The sequence below is a fragment of the Ascidiella aspersa genome, chromosome 1 (genome assembly GCF_963924565.1).
Source record: "Ascidiella aspersa chromosome 1, kaAscAspe10.2, whole genome shotgun sequence".
Taxonomy (NCBI): domain Eukaryota; kingdom Metazoa; phylum Chordata; class Ascidiacea; order Phlebobranchia; family Ascidiidae; genus Ascidiella; species Ascidiella aspersa.
Genome location: NC_139447.1, coordinates 37,007,981 through 37,023,852, shown reverse-complemented (window position 1 = coordinate 37,023,852; position 15,872 = coordinate 37,007,981). Strand labels below are relative to the sequence as shown.

Sequence of the window (15,872 nt, the reverse complement as noted above, 5' to 3'; positions counted from 1 at the left end):
CACCGCAAAACAAACCCTACCCTAGTATTAGCGCAGAGCTCAGCAAACAGGGGGGCGGTGCCCGCGGGAAATAAGGGGCGTTGGCCCGCGGAACCTGGAACCATTAGTCAACGCGCCCCTGAATGGGTAATATCGGCGCAAGGCCCGCGGTAAATATTGACCGATCTTATTTTCGCGCTGGTGTTTGTCTGGAGGTTACGGGGCGATAACACCAAGGGTGTTTTTTTACTGAAATGGTTTGTTTAGTTGTTTGCTGTCGAGAAGTACACACCGGGTACCGCATCGTCGATTCGCGGGATTTCGGTGATTAATTGCCGGCCGAGGAAAATTTTTACGTCTGGTTTGTTTTTAAAGAGAAAGTGGTTAGTCTACGACTTTATGCAGTAGGTATATCAAAAGCCCATGTAGAATTAGCTAGCTTTTTGAACGTTTCGAATATTTTTTATTCATTTTTAACATTAAACCTATGTTCGGAAAAATATTATCAATAGCCAAAAAAACTCATTTGAAAAACATTCTTATCAGGCAAACTGTTATGGTAGACAAAATTACCTAAAATGCCCAGACGCGTTTTTTTTTAAATGGCAAAAATATATATGTTTGTTTGGTAAGAAGCACAAACCGTGGTTAAAAATATTCTCGAAAAGTTAAAAAGTTATTATCTGTCGTTGAAAATAAATAAATAGGTAACCGAAATGTTCAAAATGTTACCTATGGGCTTTGATATCCCTAATACGTCTAATTAAACCCCCCAACCTTTAAGTTACGAAGTTGGTTTACGATTATTTGATTTACGATTATTTGATTTTGCTGATGTTGATTGAAACAGATGTTCAAATGTTTTCGACCTACTCACTACCGGTTAAACTAGACTTTTATGAGAGGTGCTCCCCATTACAAAACTATGCAAATATTGGAGCAAAAATATTGATATTTAAACACAAACAGTGATGTGTCTTTATTCAGCAAACAACTTATAAATGTGTAACAGACTTACACATTCCACGTAATTTTCTGAAAGCTTCACAAATTAATAAAGTCTCAAGGGAAAAACGAGGTGCCATAATTTAGATGGACGTGGCTGTTTTTTTAATAAATGTCAATTACAAACAATTGAACATATAATTAGTTAGTTGAACGTTATAAAAAAACGATTCAAAATAACATAACATTGTGATGTACCACATCTTAGTGACACTTATTCATAAAAAGCAAAGTTTTGAGAAATGTCATAGATAGTTATACGGTGTTTTTTTTAAAACTTTATTTTTTGGGCATTTTTATAGTTCAACACAACAAACATAAACACAGATGTTGTTGCGAGTTCTGCTTTGACTTCTGTATGGGCTTTGATATTCATCATTCTACATCCAAATAATTTAGGGGTCACCAAACTTTTTTCCATAAAGGTCCGGATGGCTGTAAGGCAGGGGTTCGTAAACTGGGGTCCATGGACCCTTTGGGGGTCTGTGAACTAGTTTTAGGGGGTCCATGAAGGCCTAATTGAAATATTAGTGTAAATATATTTAGGAAGTAATCAATTTTTTAAAGAAAACAGTTTGATCAAAAATAAAATGGTTTAGCACTAAATGTATTTAGACTCTATTCCACGTTCACATTTTTGGACCGAAATGAGCAGATTAAGAAGTCTATTTGTACTATGACGTCAATTTATGACGTCAATTTAAGACCTGACTTTGATTTTTTTTGCCTACCGTGGTCCACGCGAGGCAAAAAGAGAATTTAGGGGTCCGCGGTAAAAACAAGTTTAAGAACCCCTGCTGTAAGGCCTGGCGACCGTGGGCCGAAGAAAAACATTTGTGTCAAAATCCGAAAACTTGATTTTAATTAACGAACAAATTATAGATGACTATTGACCAGGCAACAATACTGTAGTGGACCTTCCGAATTTGAGGTTAAATAATTCCAGGTTATCGGGCTAAAATTGACTTTAGGTTAAGACAAGGGTAGTTAAACTTTTTTTTTACCGCAGACCCCTAAAAATATTTTTGTTTCGCGTGGACCAGTCTAGGCAAGATATTTTGAGAGATAAAAATGAAAAATAGACAAAAAACTGCTGTTTACGGTTCAAAAAATGTGAAAGCGCAATGAAGTCTAAATATTCAGCGCGAAAACGTTTTAATTTCACTTTTTTTTTTAAATGATTACTTTTTAAATATATATTAATACTTAAATTATGCCTTTAAGATCCCCTAAAACTAGTTCACGTACCTCTAAGGGGTCCATGGATACCAGATAACGAACCTCTGGGACAAGATGTTTAATTACCTCCATTTGTTAAAATTGCGGGTCACATTTTCTAATCTAATTTTAAAAGGCTAATCCAGTTGTTAAAGCCCTCAACGAATCCAAGTTTCAACAACAAAATCGCCTGACCTCTAGCTCCATCTGGGGGTCGACCGCCTCCTCCTCAGGTCCGACGAATCGCTCCTCGCCCGATGTGACGTCATCGTCGGTATTGATGACGTCAATATCGATGTCGTCGATGTTGCGCAATGCGCGGCACAAGTGACGAAGGCGACAGGTTCGGATCACGGCCTGGCGAGAAACGAACTTTTTAAACACTTCAAAGGCATCTCGTGTACTATATAAGTGCGCCATTATTGTAGGTCAGTATACGACTCGACAAGGGGTTGATCGCAGAATATACATTTTGTATGAATGTTTCATCTGCTAAAATACGGGCCGTTGACCTTCAATTGAAGTTGCTTGTTCTAATAGAATGTAGTAAGCATTGGCGTATGGTTGTTTCTCGTCCATCTAAGCCTGTATAGCTCAGTTGGTAGAGCGACAATCCCAGTTTGGCCGAGGTCGTGAGTTTAAACCTCACCACAGACTAGTTTTACAAACAGGATGCAGCAGCCAGCAATGCTATGGTTGTTTCTCAACTCGCTCCCCTCTAAGCCTGTATAGCTCAGTGGTAGAGCGACCGTCCCGGTATGACCCAGGTCGTGAGTTTAAACCTAATCGCAGGCTATTTGTTTTTCTAGGCAAGCCAAGCTTGTACTATACTGATCAGGTCAACTAAGTTCGCTAAGCCTTTCCGAAGGCACCCAATGTGTTTTTTAATTCTTAACACGCATAAGTTTAATCTTAAAGATCACAAAATCTTTCATTAAAAATTATGTTAAACTTGGGCAACTGATGACTTAAATTAGACTGAATTCATTTCAAAATGACGAACCCAGGAATGGTGCATGGAACGTATTATTTAATATTTTTTTTTTGTCTGAACACTTGTGTAAAATTATATGCGAAAAGTATTCAAAAAAGTAATTTCTTGAGTGACACTTTACAATGAGTCGACGTCGAAATTACTTTTGTATTAAAATCTATTTATTATCTTTTTTAAACCCAGGTCAAAGTTCAACCTGTTGTATATCGGTCATTTCAAGTCCGGGTCGGTCAAGGTCTATTCCGGCCTTGGTCGTCGCGTCGCGCACTGCGCTCATCCGATGAACCGCCCTGTCCTCCGGTAAAGGCTGATCCTGACGCCACCTGGCGGAAGGTTTGGAGACGGGCGCTGCGTGAATGAAGTTAATAAACGCTTAGAAGTAACTTGTTAAAACCATACAACAAAAAATCATTTCAGTAGGAGGATTTCTATCTCAGCTCAGCTGTTTTTCAAAAAGAGCATATTTTGTAGGTTGGGAATAGACATCAAGCACTATTTTATCTCAAACCACAGGTAAGAAATGTTTCCCGAAGCTTTTGATAAGAGTAGTAAAATGTGGCTCGACTAGTGAACAAGTAAAACCACAAACCGCATAGGTTTAAGTACTTACTTGGCTCAACTCGCTTTTGGATGGTGACCTTATGTTTGGCGCCAGACGTCGATTTCTTCGTCTCAACTATTTCTGGAATAAAGCAGTAATAAAAGAAAAAAACAGCGGGATAAGATAAAACAAAGAGTGAAAAGAATTTACACGGATTTTCTATAGTCGCTTTTTTCAGAGTGACTATATCGAAATTGGGCAGTAAAACAAAATTAAGAAAAGCCTATAAAAACGTAGAACACGGTCTGTGGGGGTTAGTAAGAGGCAATCTGCCATTGCTGTTTGTGAAACACAGAATTGTGCTATGCTAATGGGACGACAGTTTTTACGAAAAGTGAATGCGCAAAAACAGCAATGGTATACCAAATAAAGTTTATTGACCCTAATTTTTTCTCCTCTCTGCACACTTGACGCAAAATCTTTCCATAATTTTTGGATAAAAATTTGGAGCAAATTGACTGGAGGTTTTTGTTCAACTTTTCGAAATAATTAAACGAATCATTTAAAATAAAAAAAATTATGCTACCTTCTTTTTTATGGGCTGTGATATTCATTCTATACGTTTTGGGTTACACTTTTCAGGTAAAAACACCTAACTTTGTGCATTATAAAGTCATTAAAAAAAAAAAAAATTGAAAAACTCAAAACAAGCAGTCAACGTATAATTTCACCTGCTTCTGGGGACTTCCCCACAACCGGAGCGTTTTCCTTGCTCTCATCCGCATTGGGTTCAGGTGCTTTCCCTTGTTCGAGAACGCTTTTTAGTTGTTCGCATAAAATCTTGTCTTTCTTCACTTCGTCTGGGAAACAAATTCGTTTGAATAAATCGAGCCTACGAGAAGACTTGGACAACTAGATAAATTATTTTCTAATTCAATGAATTTGAGCAAAATGCGGTTAATTCTAATTCTAATCTAATTTGCGAATTGATTGTGCGCTGTAATTCAGATTTTACTTAAAAAGCTACTTTAGACAACGGCTTTTTTAGTCTCCCAGTCGTAGGAAAAAATTTTAATTAAAACTTTCGGCCGAAACGATTTATAGGTAAATTCTAAAACCAAAACGTATCAAAAAATATAGCACAGAAATATTTGCCATTACCATTCTTGTGACAATACATAGCGATTTAAACTAAATTGATTGTATATAGGGATGTTCAAAGTAGAATACCTAGGTATTCTAGAATAATAGGTTTCGAATCTAGAATAACGAATCCAGAATATCGAATCCTAGTATAATTTTATTAAATTATTTAACCTTGTTTGGGGAAGGGAACATTATAATAAAAAACATCTCCCATATGTTAAACATTCTTAACAACTGACATTTGAAGCAGTTGTGTAAACTGTAATATGTCCACTGTCCAGGTTGTTGCCAAAACTTATATGTTTGGCAATAGTGAGTACAATGCAACAACGAATACTGAACTCTTTAGCAATTTGGTCCTGTTTTTAAAGCATTGTTGGGTTTTTTTGCTTCTTTTTTTGACTAAAATGATCTGTTATGCAGTCAAATAATGTACTGCAAAGAATAACTATTGACATAACGAATACTTGACAATTACCCTGTGCATTACTGTATAACCTCGCTAAATATTGGCCTAAAGTTGACCTTAAGTAACCCTATAGCGCATTTGGTCGACATCCAGCACCTCTTACAACGTAATGTTACGTTCAGTGTTTTTTTTAAGGGTTTAAATTTCTCCAGCGGTTTCCCAAATTTTGGACTTGCAACTTTTTGGTATTTAAATGAAACACTTGCGGTCTCTTAAAACTACTTAGCGGTCACCCAAACCAAACCTTAAAAAACCCTGGTTTCGTTTGCAACTTAACGCATTTAGGGAAATTGGGAACTCCCCACCTGAAATTACACGTTAGTCGCTCGCCCAATAATGCTTGATTGACACCTAATTATTAGACGAACGTTATCGCGAGACGCGAAGTAATTGGTCGCCCGAAAAAACGCTCCTACCTGGTTAAATTTAAAGCAATCGCCGCAGTGACAGGCCAACTTACCACACGCGTTTGTACAATTAGGCGCGACAATCGGCGGTAAAACATTAAATTATATCGGTTCCAATTACCCGAAATAAACGGCAGAATTGGATTCGAATCTCATCTGGATTCGAATCCAAGGATTCGATATTCTACTTTGAACATCCCTAATTGTGAATAACTAATGTAAATCTACTTCAAATTCAGGTTTAAATTCTGGTTTTCAAGAATTCAGTAATTCTAATCCAGCGTTTCCCAACCTTTTTAAGAACTTGAGCTTGTACATTGGATATTATCAGATCCATCAAAAAGTAGAGAGTTCAAATAAATTATTTCAATCTTTGTTTAGAAATAATTTAAAAATACAACTATTATAAAATAAGATTCACAGTGACATAAAACCTGCATCTTTACTACTGGCGTACGTACTGAAATTGTTAATACGATAAAAAAAATAGTTAATGCGATAAAACACATCTATTTGTTACGAATTTGTTACATTGCGCATAAATGTTATGTATTGATAATGCAATAATTTACCAATCTAATAGAAAACTGCAACGTTTAGAAATGATTCGCGACCCACTGGTTGGAAAGCACTGTTCTAATCTAATTTAAAGTATTGGACAATGGACATCCCTTCTTGCAGTACCTCGTCATTTACTCGCCTAATCTAACAGAATGCAGTGAAAAAGGCGACTCGTGAAATTCAGCTGAGAACGAATATTTTTCACACAAAACAGTTTAAATCCCACTCACCCATCTCAAACATCTGTCGATCAGTTGGCAGAAGATTAACGAGGCACACAAGTCGACTCCACAAAGCCCTGGAGCTCTTGGCGCAAGCTTCAGCCACTCGCTCGTTGCACCACAACCAATCACACAGCAGCTTGACACACGCCATCACGTGGTGGTGACGCGCCAGTACACAAAGCCGCTTGGTGGCGCTAACGACATCTAAGCACAGAAATCGTTGTTTTGGTCACAAATTTGAATGTAATACCGCTGTTGGACAACTTTCAAACAAGGGTTAATAAAAAGGATACAAATTAGAAATGTCCTGTCTTTTTTTTCAATGAAATTTGGAAGATAATTCAAAATGACCTAATTAAGTGTATCATAAAAAAGTAAGGTTATAGATCTTTAATGTCCTAAAAATTCGATCGCTGTTTTTTTTTTAAATAATTGGTAAATAACTTTATAGAAGCCATGGTCAACAGTCAACACAATTACACAAATAGTTTAAAAATGTTTTACTATGGCAAGAGCCCAACCTTCCTCAGTTTGTATTGGCTGTGTCGGTTTCTTCTCGATTACCAACGAATCTCCACTAATGGGTGCTGTTGGTGTAATAACACTGTCCCCCGGCACCTCTGCAAAGAAATCACAATTACGAAGAACGTCATATAAACGTCCTTGACTATTCGTTACGGGAGGTGGTAAGATATTTTTTTTTTATTTCTATAGTAAGCATAAATCTTTTATTTTGCAACATTTTTTGTTTCATTTTATATAAGTTGAGTCCGTTAATTTCTCGTTTCAAGTAATAAGCATGCTCCTTACCGTTTTTCCTATTGTTCTTGTCCGCTGCGCTCTTTTCATCTTTCAGCTCCTGTTCCTTGGCGTCTCCTCCGGATGCAGGTGAGGACTTGCTCGGAGGAGAACTGAGATGCTGGAGGAAGGAGGGAGCCAAGGTGATCTTACGACGCAATGAAGAAGGCTGGAGGAAAAAGAAGAGGCTAAACTCGACCCTTTTCACAATTTTTGGCAAAATTTGACCTCTACCGTGATAGTTGACCTCTGATGTATTTCACTCGTGACATTAAACCCTAACGATTTTTGTTCCACAACCGCCTCCGTTATTTTTTAAAAAGCCTTAAAAGGAGGGAGTCAGACGCAAAGAAGAAGAGGTTAAATTCGAACATTTCGGTAAAATTTGACCTCTACCGTGATATTTGACCTCTGATGTCACTTACTCGTGACATTCGACCTTCACAGACGAAGGCTTGAATTATGGAATACATAGTAAACTACCCTATTATTTGACCCTTCTGCCAAAAGTTAAGCTCTACCGCAATATTTGACCTTTGATGTCCTTTACTCGTTACATTTGTTTGCACTTAACAATTTTTCTGTTTGAATAAGATCATAATGAAATGAGTCAAAAAAGTCAAGGGATCCAATCGTACCGGGCCAAAGCAAATACTCGATGCCAAGTGGTGTTTTGGTACTCGTCTGACAAAATACTGGTATCAGTGGCCTCATTGTCGAATGAACGATACAATGCACTCATTTCAGCCATGTTTTGCGAGCTAACTAAGTGTTGCTATCTGGTGAGGTAGTTATTTAGAAATTAACTAAAAGTAAATATTAAAACGAAGGAAACGAACCTTTAACGATGTAGCAGTTTGGCTTTATACAAGGAAATCAGTATCTTTGCAAACTTTAATTTCACTTATTTAACAATAATGACGTCATTTAGCCATAAAATATCGGGCAACATACAACGTTATACAGTGGTTCTCAACCCCTTTAGCATACGGACCGGTAAAAATTCAAAACAAATTTTGCGGACCGGTGGACCTATAAAAATCAAAATAAAACAAAATGTAATATACGATAAAAGTATGCAATAATAAAAGTCTTCTTAGCTTTTACATACAGCTGGTCTGAAATTTTAGGACTTGAACGAGTTGTAGCCTACTTTTAAACAGTTGGACACAGCACTTGCAGCATTATGACGTACGGTGAAGTCTAAAGTAGACCATCAACCCTGTGTTACGTCACAATGCTGCGAATTATGGAACTGAAGAAGTTCTAAATTTGATGGATAAGCCTTCAACATTTTGCATTTTACAATTGAGATATAAAATTGTAAGATCTTTGGCGGACTGGCCACTGACGTAAAGGACAACCCACCTGAAACATCTTGTTGGAAAGATCCTTGAGCGTGTCCAGGTTTTGCTGAGGTAGCTCCACCTTCTGTTTGCTCGCATCCGCTCCAGGAACAAAGGTTTTATCCGGTCGCTCTGACTCCGGAGTGTCGCTGTCCTCCTCATTGGAGGAGAGGTCCTCCTGGCTCAATCTTGCTCCTCCGGATCCACTCGACTCCGACATGGATTCCTCTTCGGAGCGAGATTCATCATCGGTTAGGTCAGAGTTTGAACCTGGGTTGGGAAAAAGGTTAGGATTATTGAAAAAAAATTTTTTTGGTCCATATAGACCAGAGGTTACGCCTTTTGGGAAAGTTTGTTGGACTTGGGGCGCACCCAAGCTATAGTAGTTTGACTTCTTTCTTGATATATAGCGAGATCAGCTGACATTTTCGAATTTGTAACTTTGCAAGAACGCAAGAATGTATGGACCATAAAAGCCTTGTGGATTTTTTGTTGGCTTTCAGGTGGTGGAAATCAGTTGCGGGATTTTTTAACGCCGAAAACATTATAAGTAACATATAAACGTATATTTTTTAAACTATCAGGGCCATTACTTTATATATACATAAAAATTGTGTAAACATTTCGAATTTGTAAATTTTTTCACCCCTACAAAGGTTGATTCTAGAGCAGGAGTTCTTAAACTTTTCTTACTGCACACCGTTACATTTTTCTTGCTTAGTGTGGACCACGGTAGGCAAGAAATTTTCAAAACTGACGTCACAATACAAATAAACTTCATAAATCTGTTGATTTTGGTCGAAAAAATGAGAAGGTGAAATAAAGTCCAAATACATTCAGTGCAAAACCGTTTCATGTTAAATTAAACTCGTTTTTTGAAAAATTGATTACTTTTGAAATATACACTAATATTTCAATAAGGTCTTCAACTCTTCATGGACCCCCCAAAACTAGTTCACGTACCCCCAAGGACCCCAGTTTAAGAACCCCTGTTCTAGAGTGTAAACTGTTATTAGTTCCGAACCTGCGTCTCCTCCAGCCATCGTGTCTTCCCCCTCGCTCAAATCACCGTCGTGTCCCGTCTTCTTTCCGGAAGTCCTCCGTCTTCTTCGAACTCGAAACTTGCTCTTCTTACTCCTGACCTTCCCGTTCTCTTTACGCTGCTGATCACCTGGAAATAAGGTCAGTATTGTAATGCAGGGGAAGAAGTGAGTGTTACTGTTTTTGTCCCTGCAGTCGCTGTTTTTAAATGGCTTTAACGAGAAAAATACTTGACTTGACACAAGTCTTTTAAGCAAAGTGACTTTACTTAAGTCCGTTTGGCAAAATTACGTGACTTGACTTAAGTCTTTCTGGCAAAATTAATTTACTTTACTTAAGTCTTTTGTACAAAATGACTTGACATGAATGAAGTCTTCTCGGCAAATGACTTAACTTGACTTACAACCCAGGTTGAAATAAAATAATTTTATCAGACAAGTTGTTTGAAAAATTGTTTTTTTATCTCAACTTTTACATATAAAACCGCTTGCTTGGTTGCGTTTATGTTATTTTTCTACGCGTTTATTCTCATACTTGCGTTATTGCTCGAAACAAAATTATATAGTCATATTGTAATAAGCACAGACCAGTCGTCGCTCCAGAAGCAACCGCTATACAACTAGGAATGTTCAAAGTGAAATATCGAATCCTCAAATTCGAATCCAAATGGGATTTGTATACAATTCTTTCGTTTATTTAGAGTAATTGAAACCGATATAATATTTTTCGTTCCACTGAAGATGGTTGCACCTAATTGTACGTACGCGAGTGGCAAGTTTAGATAAAGGCCTGTCACTGTAGCGACACATTTACAGTGCTTGCTTTAAATGTAGCGAGATGCAGTGCGGCGTCACCGTTTTTCAAGCGATCAATTACTACATGAGAGTTTTTATCTTAACTTTCGCATATAAAACAACTTTCTTGCTTGTAATATTTTGCGTTTATCTTATTTTTTCACGCTATTTCTCAAAACAACTTAACTATAGTCACATTGTTGTAAGCATACAACGCCAAGAGTTTGAGCGTCTAACTTACCGACAGACCGCTCAGTATCAAGCCTGCAAACAGCCATTTACGGATTTAATAATTTGTCCGAAATAAGTAAGTAGGGTGTTTATTCCACATCTGCTTTGTTCGGCCAAATACTTAACTATAGTCAATAGATGAAAGACACACACAAACATGTGTTTAATAACATCTGTGATCTAGCCCCTCGGAAGTTGCCTATGACCAACGATTACGGCTTCCGTATCAATAGTACACCGAAAAGCCATCGCAGACTCGCCGAATCTGTCGATCTATGATGCAAGCAGAGCAAGCCAGAAAAACAACTGGCCTGCAGTGAGGTTCGAACTCACGACCTCCGGTCAAGCCGGGACCGTCGCTCTACCAACTGAGCTATGCAGGCTCAGAGAGGAGCAAGTCGAGAAACAACCATGCGCCAATACTTGCACATTTTGTTAGTACAAGCAACTTCACACTGGGGGATCATCAGTCCGTATCAATCAATGAAAGACACACACAAACATGTGTTTAATAACATCTGTGATCTAGCCCCTCGGAAGTTGCCTATGACCAACGATTACGGCTTCCGTATCAATAGTACACCGAAAAGCCATCGCAGACTCGCCGAATCTGTCGATCTATGATGCAAGCAGAGCAAGCCAGAAAAACAACTGGCCTGCAGTGAGGTTCGAACTCACGACCTCCGGTCAAGCCGGGACCGTCGCTCTACCAACTGAGCTATGCAGGCTCAGAGAGGAGCGAGTCGAGAAACAACCATGCGCCAATACTTGCACATTTTGTTAGTACAAACAACTTCACACTGGGGGGTCATTAGGCAACTTCCGAGGGGCTAGATCAAAGATGTTATTAAACACATGTTTGTGTGTGTCTTTCATTGATTGATACGGACTGATGATCCCCCAGTGTGAAGTTGCTTGTACTAACAAAATGTGCAAGTATTGGCGCATGGTTGTTTCTCGACTCGCTCCTCTCTGAGCCTGCATAGCTCAGTTGGTAGAGCGACGGTCCCGGCTTGACCGGAGGTCGTGAGTTCGAACCTCACTGCAGGCCAGTTGTTTTTCTGGCTTGCTCTGCTTGCATCATAGATCGACAGATTCGGCGAGTCTGCGATGGCTTTTCGGTGTACTATAGTCAATAGTTATGTTGTAATAAGCACGGTCCAGGCGTCGCTTCGAGAGTTTAAGAGTCCAACTTACCGACAGCCTTCGAGTTTATTGCGTCATCAGCCTTCTCATCTACGTCATCATCCGCTTTGCTCAGGCACGCCACCATGTGGCCAAGGAGGTGCGAGAAAAAGGCGAGGGCGAAAGCGATGGCGGCTGAAGATCGGTTGGAACGGCAAGACTGGGGAAAATAAATAAAATAGGTTGAAAAAGTTTTCGCGATGTTTCTTTGTTCACTACCAAACCTTTGCTTACCACAGCCTGGCGTTTTAAAACTTTTTTTTAAAGCAGACTTCCTCAAAAAGAGTTGGTTCGCGTTGACCACGGTCGGGATGAAATTTTTAGACATGACATTATAAATTGACCAATTGGGCAAGTATATTTTATAAAAACGTACATAAAGACGTAGTGGGAATATCAAAGCCCATACAGAAGTAGGTAACACTTTAAAATCTTTATTTATTTTCATTATGGTGAGAAGGCACTGATTAAAAGTATATATACATTATACATAATTGTATAAGGCGATGGTGGCCGAAGATCGATTGGAACGACAAGACTGGGCAGTGACAAGACAGGAAAGATAAGGAATATACTTCAGCGAACACATGTTAAAACATCGTTCGACTTTTTTGGCTTCATTTTTGATTCCATTTTTTGCCTTCAAGCGAATAAAGACGAGCTAGAAGTTAAGATATGAAGCTGTGTTTAAGATGAAGATTTATATGTTGGATTCATTAGACAAGCATTAGCAAGTTGTTTGTTTATGATAACCTTATCCTTGATGCAAGTGTATTTAAACAGGGTTTTAACAATTGGAACATGTTTAACGCAAACTGAAATTGTTGTCTATGCTTTTAATATTTAGGCCCGTTTACACTACAGCTGCACTGAGCTGAGCAAAGCGTAATTTACATTTTAAATTTTATTGTGGCGACCGTTTTACGCTTTGCTAAACTCAAGCCCCGGCAGCTAGAAAAAAAATACGCTTTGGAGCGATTTTCACGCTTTGTTCGACTGCCATCGAAGCGTGAAAGTGATTTTGCTTAGTCTATTACGCAGTTACACTACAAACGCAATTTCACGCCCAGGTTAGTTCAGCTGCAAACCAAATACATAGGGAACTTCAAGATTAAAAGATTTGTAGCGACACCCTACAAACCTGTAGATCGTGTACGTTGACAAGGCACAAGATACATATCTTGAAAACGATCGCTTCGTTGAGTCGGCTCTGGTGCTGATGGTGGCTACTGTGGTGGTGTTTCGGGTGGCGAACCACTGGTGCGGTCGACTGGTCGCTTGCTGATGGTGTTTGCTGGTGTTTTAATGAAGCACTTCTACAAAATAAATAGGGGAATAAAAAAATTATTCATGCAAAATTAATTATTTTATGCACATTTGCAGCTATTGTAAAAGTCGGTTGACACGTAATAATCAAAGACATTTTAATAAAGTTTGGTAGGTTTTTAAAGACCTTAAATTGGATCGGTCGACGATTTGTTTGAATGCGTTTCGAAATCAAAACAGTATGAATGCTTTAGTCAACACAAATTAAATATTAGTTGTTTTTTTAACGGTACTTTCTAAACATATAACTTGTTGAACTAGGCCAAAATAAATTAAAATACTACTCAATGACTTTTATAAAATAACAGGATTTTCAAAGAATTTTCAATAAGTAAATCAATTCTAAGATTTCTAAAGATTCAAAGACATTGTGGCAACCCTTTAACAACCTCTTCCTCTCTAATTGATATTCCTTAATATTTTGTAAGGCAATCCTGAAATAAAAATGAATTACCGTCTTGAGTGGGAATGGCCTTGACCCGACTTCTTGCTGTGGCTGGATTCCAGCACTTTGGCATACGATTCTGCAAAACAAGCAAAAATAATACAACTCCAAGAATTTAGTTTTATCGGTAAGTGTATATAAGTAAAACCTTAAAGATAGACATATTGGTTTACCGATAATATCGGCCGATATTCCGCTCTTACCGATATATCGGTATCGGTAATTTGTTTCTTTTTCGATTAAACCAAATAAATTGTCCAATAGATTTCAGTGAAATCAAGTCATTTTAAAACATTGACTCAAGTTCACAGTCATTGTAACACTGCGACCCTGTAACAAAGTACACCAAAAATCAACACGATGATCTTTTTTTTAAATATTAAATTCTTTTTGCGTTTCCTGAAAATCTTGAAACGAGCAAAGCTTTAACGATTTCGCATTGTGCTTAATTTGGAATTCATAAAAGGTGAAATAATGCTGTTATTACTCACCTTCATTAAGATGGCTTTCGATGTGAGCAGTCGGTTCATCTCCCATGTTTGTAAGACAAACTATCAGGGAATCGATCAAACGCTTGCATAAACCTAAGAAAACAGTAAAACGATGTATTAGGACTTATTCCGATCTTATTACGACGATTTAGATATTACCCTGTCGTGAAAATTACTATGTTTTTGGCTTTATTATGTATTTGGTCCTAATATGATATTATAGATTATATTCTACTTTAAATACCATTGTTTCTTTTGAAGTATTATTTTGTGTTTAAAAAAGCTTACAATAAGTTACGAACTTACACATTTAAGATATAAGGTGCCGCCGTTGCGTTCGTAACTACAAATATACTCAACGACCAATTACAACCAAGTAACGTGCAGCTTTTTCGGCCCTATTTCGTGTTAAAGACGCTAGGTATCGGCAAATCCTGTTTATCGAACTCTAGTCATATGTTCACCTGCTATTTCAACGTCGGTTGCATATGTCTTGGGCCGCAGCAGATCGCAAAGGTACAGGAACGAAATTATAAAAATGCGGGTGTGGTCTTTCCTGCAAAACAAAACAACTATTGGCCTTCAACAGCTTCTAAATCTAACATATACATAACGTGGGCAATGGCCCCTTAGGGACGTGGACTATAGTCTTGGAGGTTAAAAAAGACAAATTAACGTATTGGTGCATTATGAATATTTCGAAATAAAATAGTTTAACTGAAAAACACACGTTTTAGCACTGAATGCATTAAAACGCCGTTTAAAAAGAACTAAATGGTTCAAAATTAGGATTCCCTTTCATTTGTGATCAAGTCATTTCGCCATCCCCGTTCTCACGTTATAATACTTTAAGTATTTGATAGGCTTTCAAGTAACGAGCGTGATCAATATACGGGCATCAAATATTTATAAGCACCACTTTATGTGGACTTGTGGCAAAAAGGAAATTTACATTACTCTTCAATAAGGGGCGTGCCATTAAAAAAACACTTTGGAAGCATTTATATCGACTGATGATTGACATCAGTGATAAATTAAACCGGAACGGAATAAATTTACAGGTATGTCTTTAAATATGGTATTTTTTCCAGCCCATGTCTGTTTTTCAGCAGGCCATTCCATTATCTTCTTAAATGCATTTAGACTAATGTTTCAGTTGCATTTTTGTGCACGACATCACATGATAAATGCATGTTTCCTAAGGCTACTTCTTTTAGACGACATGTTATGACTTGTGACGTAATCGCTAAAAAAATCTTTCATTGTTCCGGTGAGAAAGGTATTCTATTTTTACAAGTGATTGACACCAATTATAAACAACACCCGAAAGCGGTAAGTTTTCAATTGCCAAAAAACGTTTTCTATTTTTGCTCAGATAAAAATCAAGGTTTAGTTGACTATGCTTAAGTAGAAATTGGTGCGTTATATCGTACTAAAATTAGAGGATAAGGGTCATGTGCTTATCGTCGTCTGGGTATGCTTAGGTAGGTGTGGCGCAATTTCAACCGGGCCACTATTGAGGTGTGAGTCGTCTGACCAACTCGAATTATTTCATTAAATACTGAGGCACCATTGAAAATTCGGCTAAGAAAATTCGTGCCAACCTTCCCTTAGTATTCTAAGCACGTGTTTACTTCTAATGGGTAATTCATCCCTGGGTAATGGATAGGG

At 37.9% G+C, this 15,872-nt stretch overlaps 1 protein-coding gene across 1 annotated transcript in view; it reads right to left on the bottom strand.

Moving 5' to 3' along the window:
* Positions 1-15,872, bottom strand: part of LOC146170344 (nonsense-mediated mRNA decay factor SMG5-like) — a 36,917-nt gene that overhangs the window by 14,792 nt on the left and 6,253 nt on the right. The window contains exons 9-22 of the mRNA XM_083388770.1: positions 14,666-14,757; positions 14,202-14,294; positions 13,750-13,789; positions 13,081-13,252; positions 11,952-12,099; positions 9,713-9,859; positions 8,711-8,958; positions 7,355-7,511; positions 7,066-7,164; positions 6,551-6,748; positions 4,469-4,597; positions 3,807-3,878; positions 3,393-3,544; positions 2,398-2,559 (exon numbers count right to left, since the gene is read on the bottom strand). Of these exons, the coding sequence (XP_083244896.1) occupies positions 2,398-2,559; positions 3,393-3,544; positions 3,807-3,878; positions 4,469-4,597; positions 6,551-6,748; positions 7,066-7,164; positions 7,355-7,511; positions 8,711-8,958; positions 9,713-9,859; positions 11,952-12,099; positions 13,081-13,252; positions 13,750-13,789; positions 14,202-14,294; positions 14,666-14,757 (1,909 nt within the window). The remainder of the gene's footprint in view (positions 1-2,397; positions 2,560-3,392; positions 3,545-3,806; positions 3,879-4,468; positions 4,598-6,550; positions 6,749-7,065; positions 7,165-7,354; positions 7,512-8,710; positions 8,959-9,712; positions 9,860-11,951; positions 12,100-13,080; positions 13,253-13,749; positions 13,790-14,201; positions 14,295-14,665; positions 14,758-15,872) is intronic.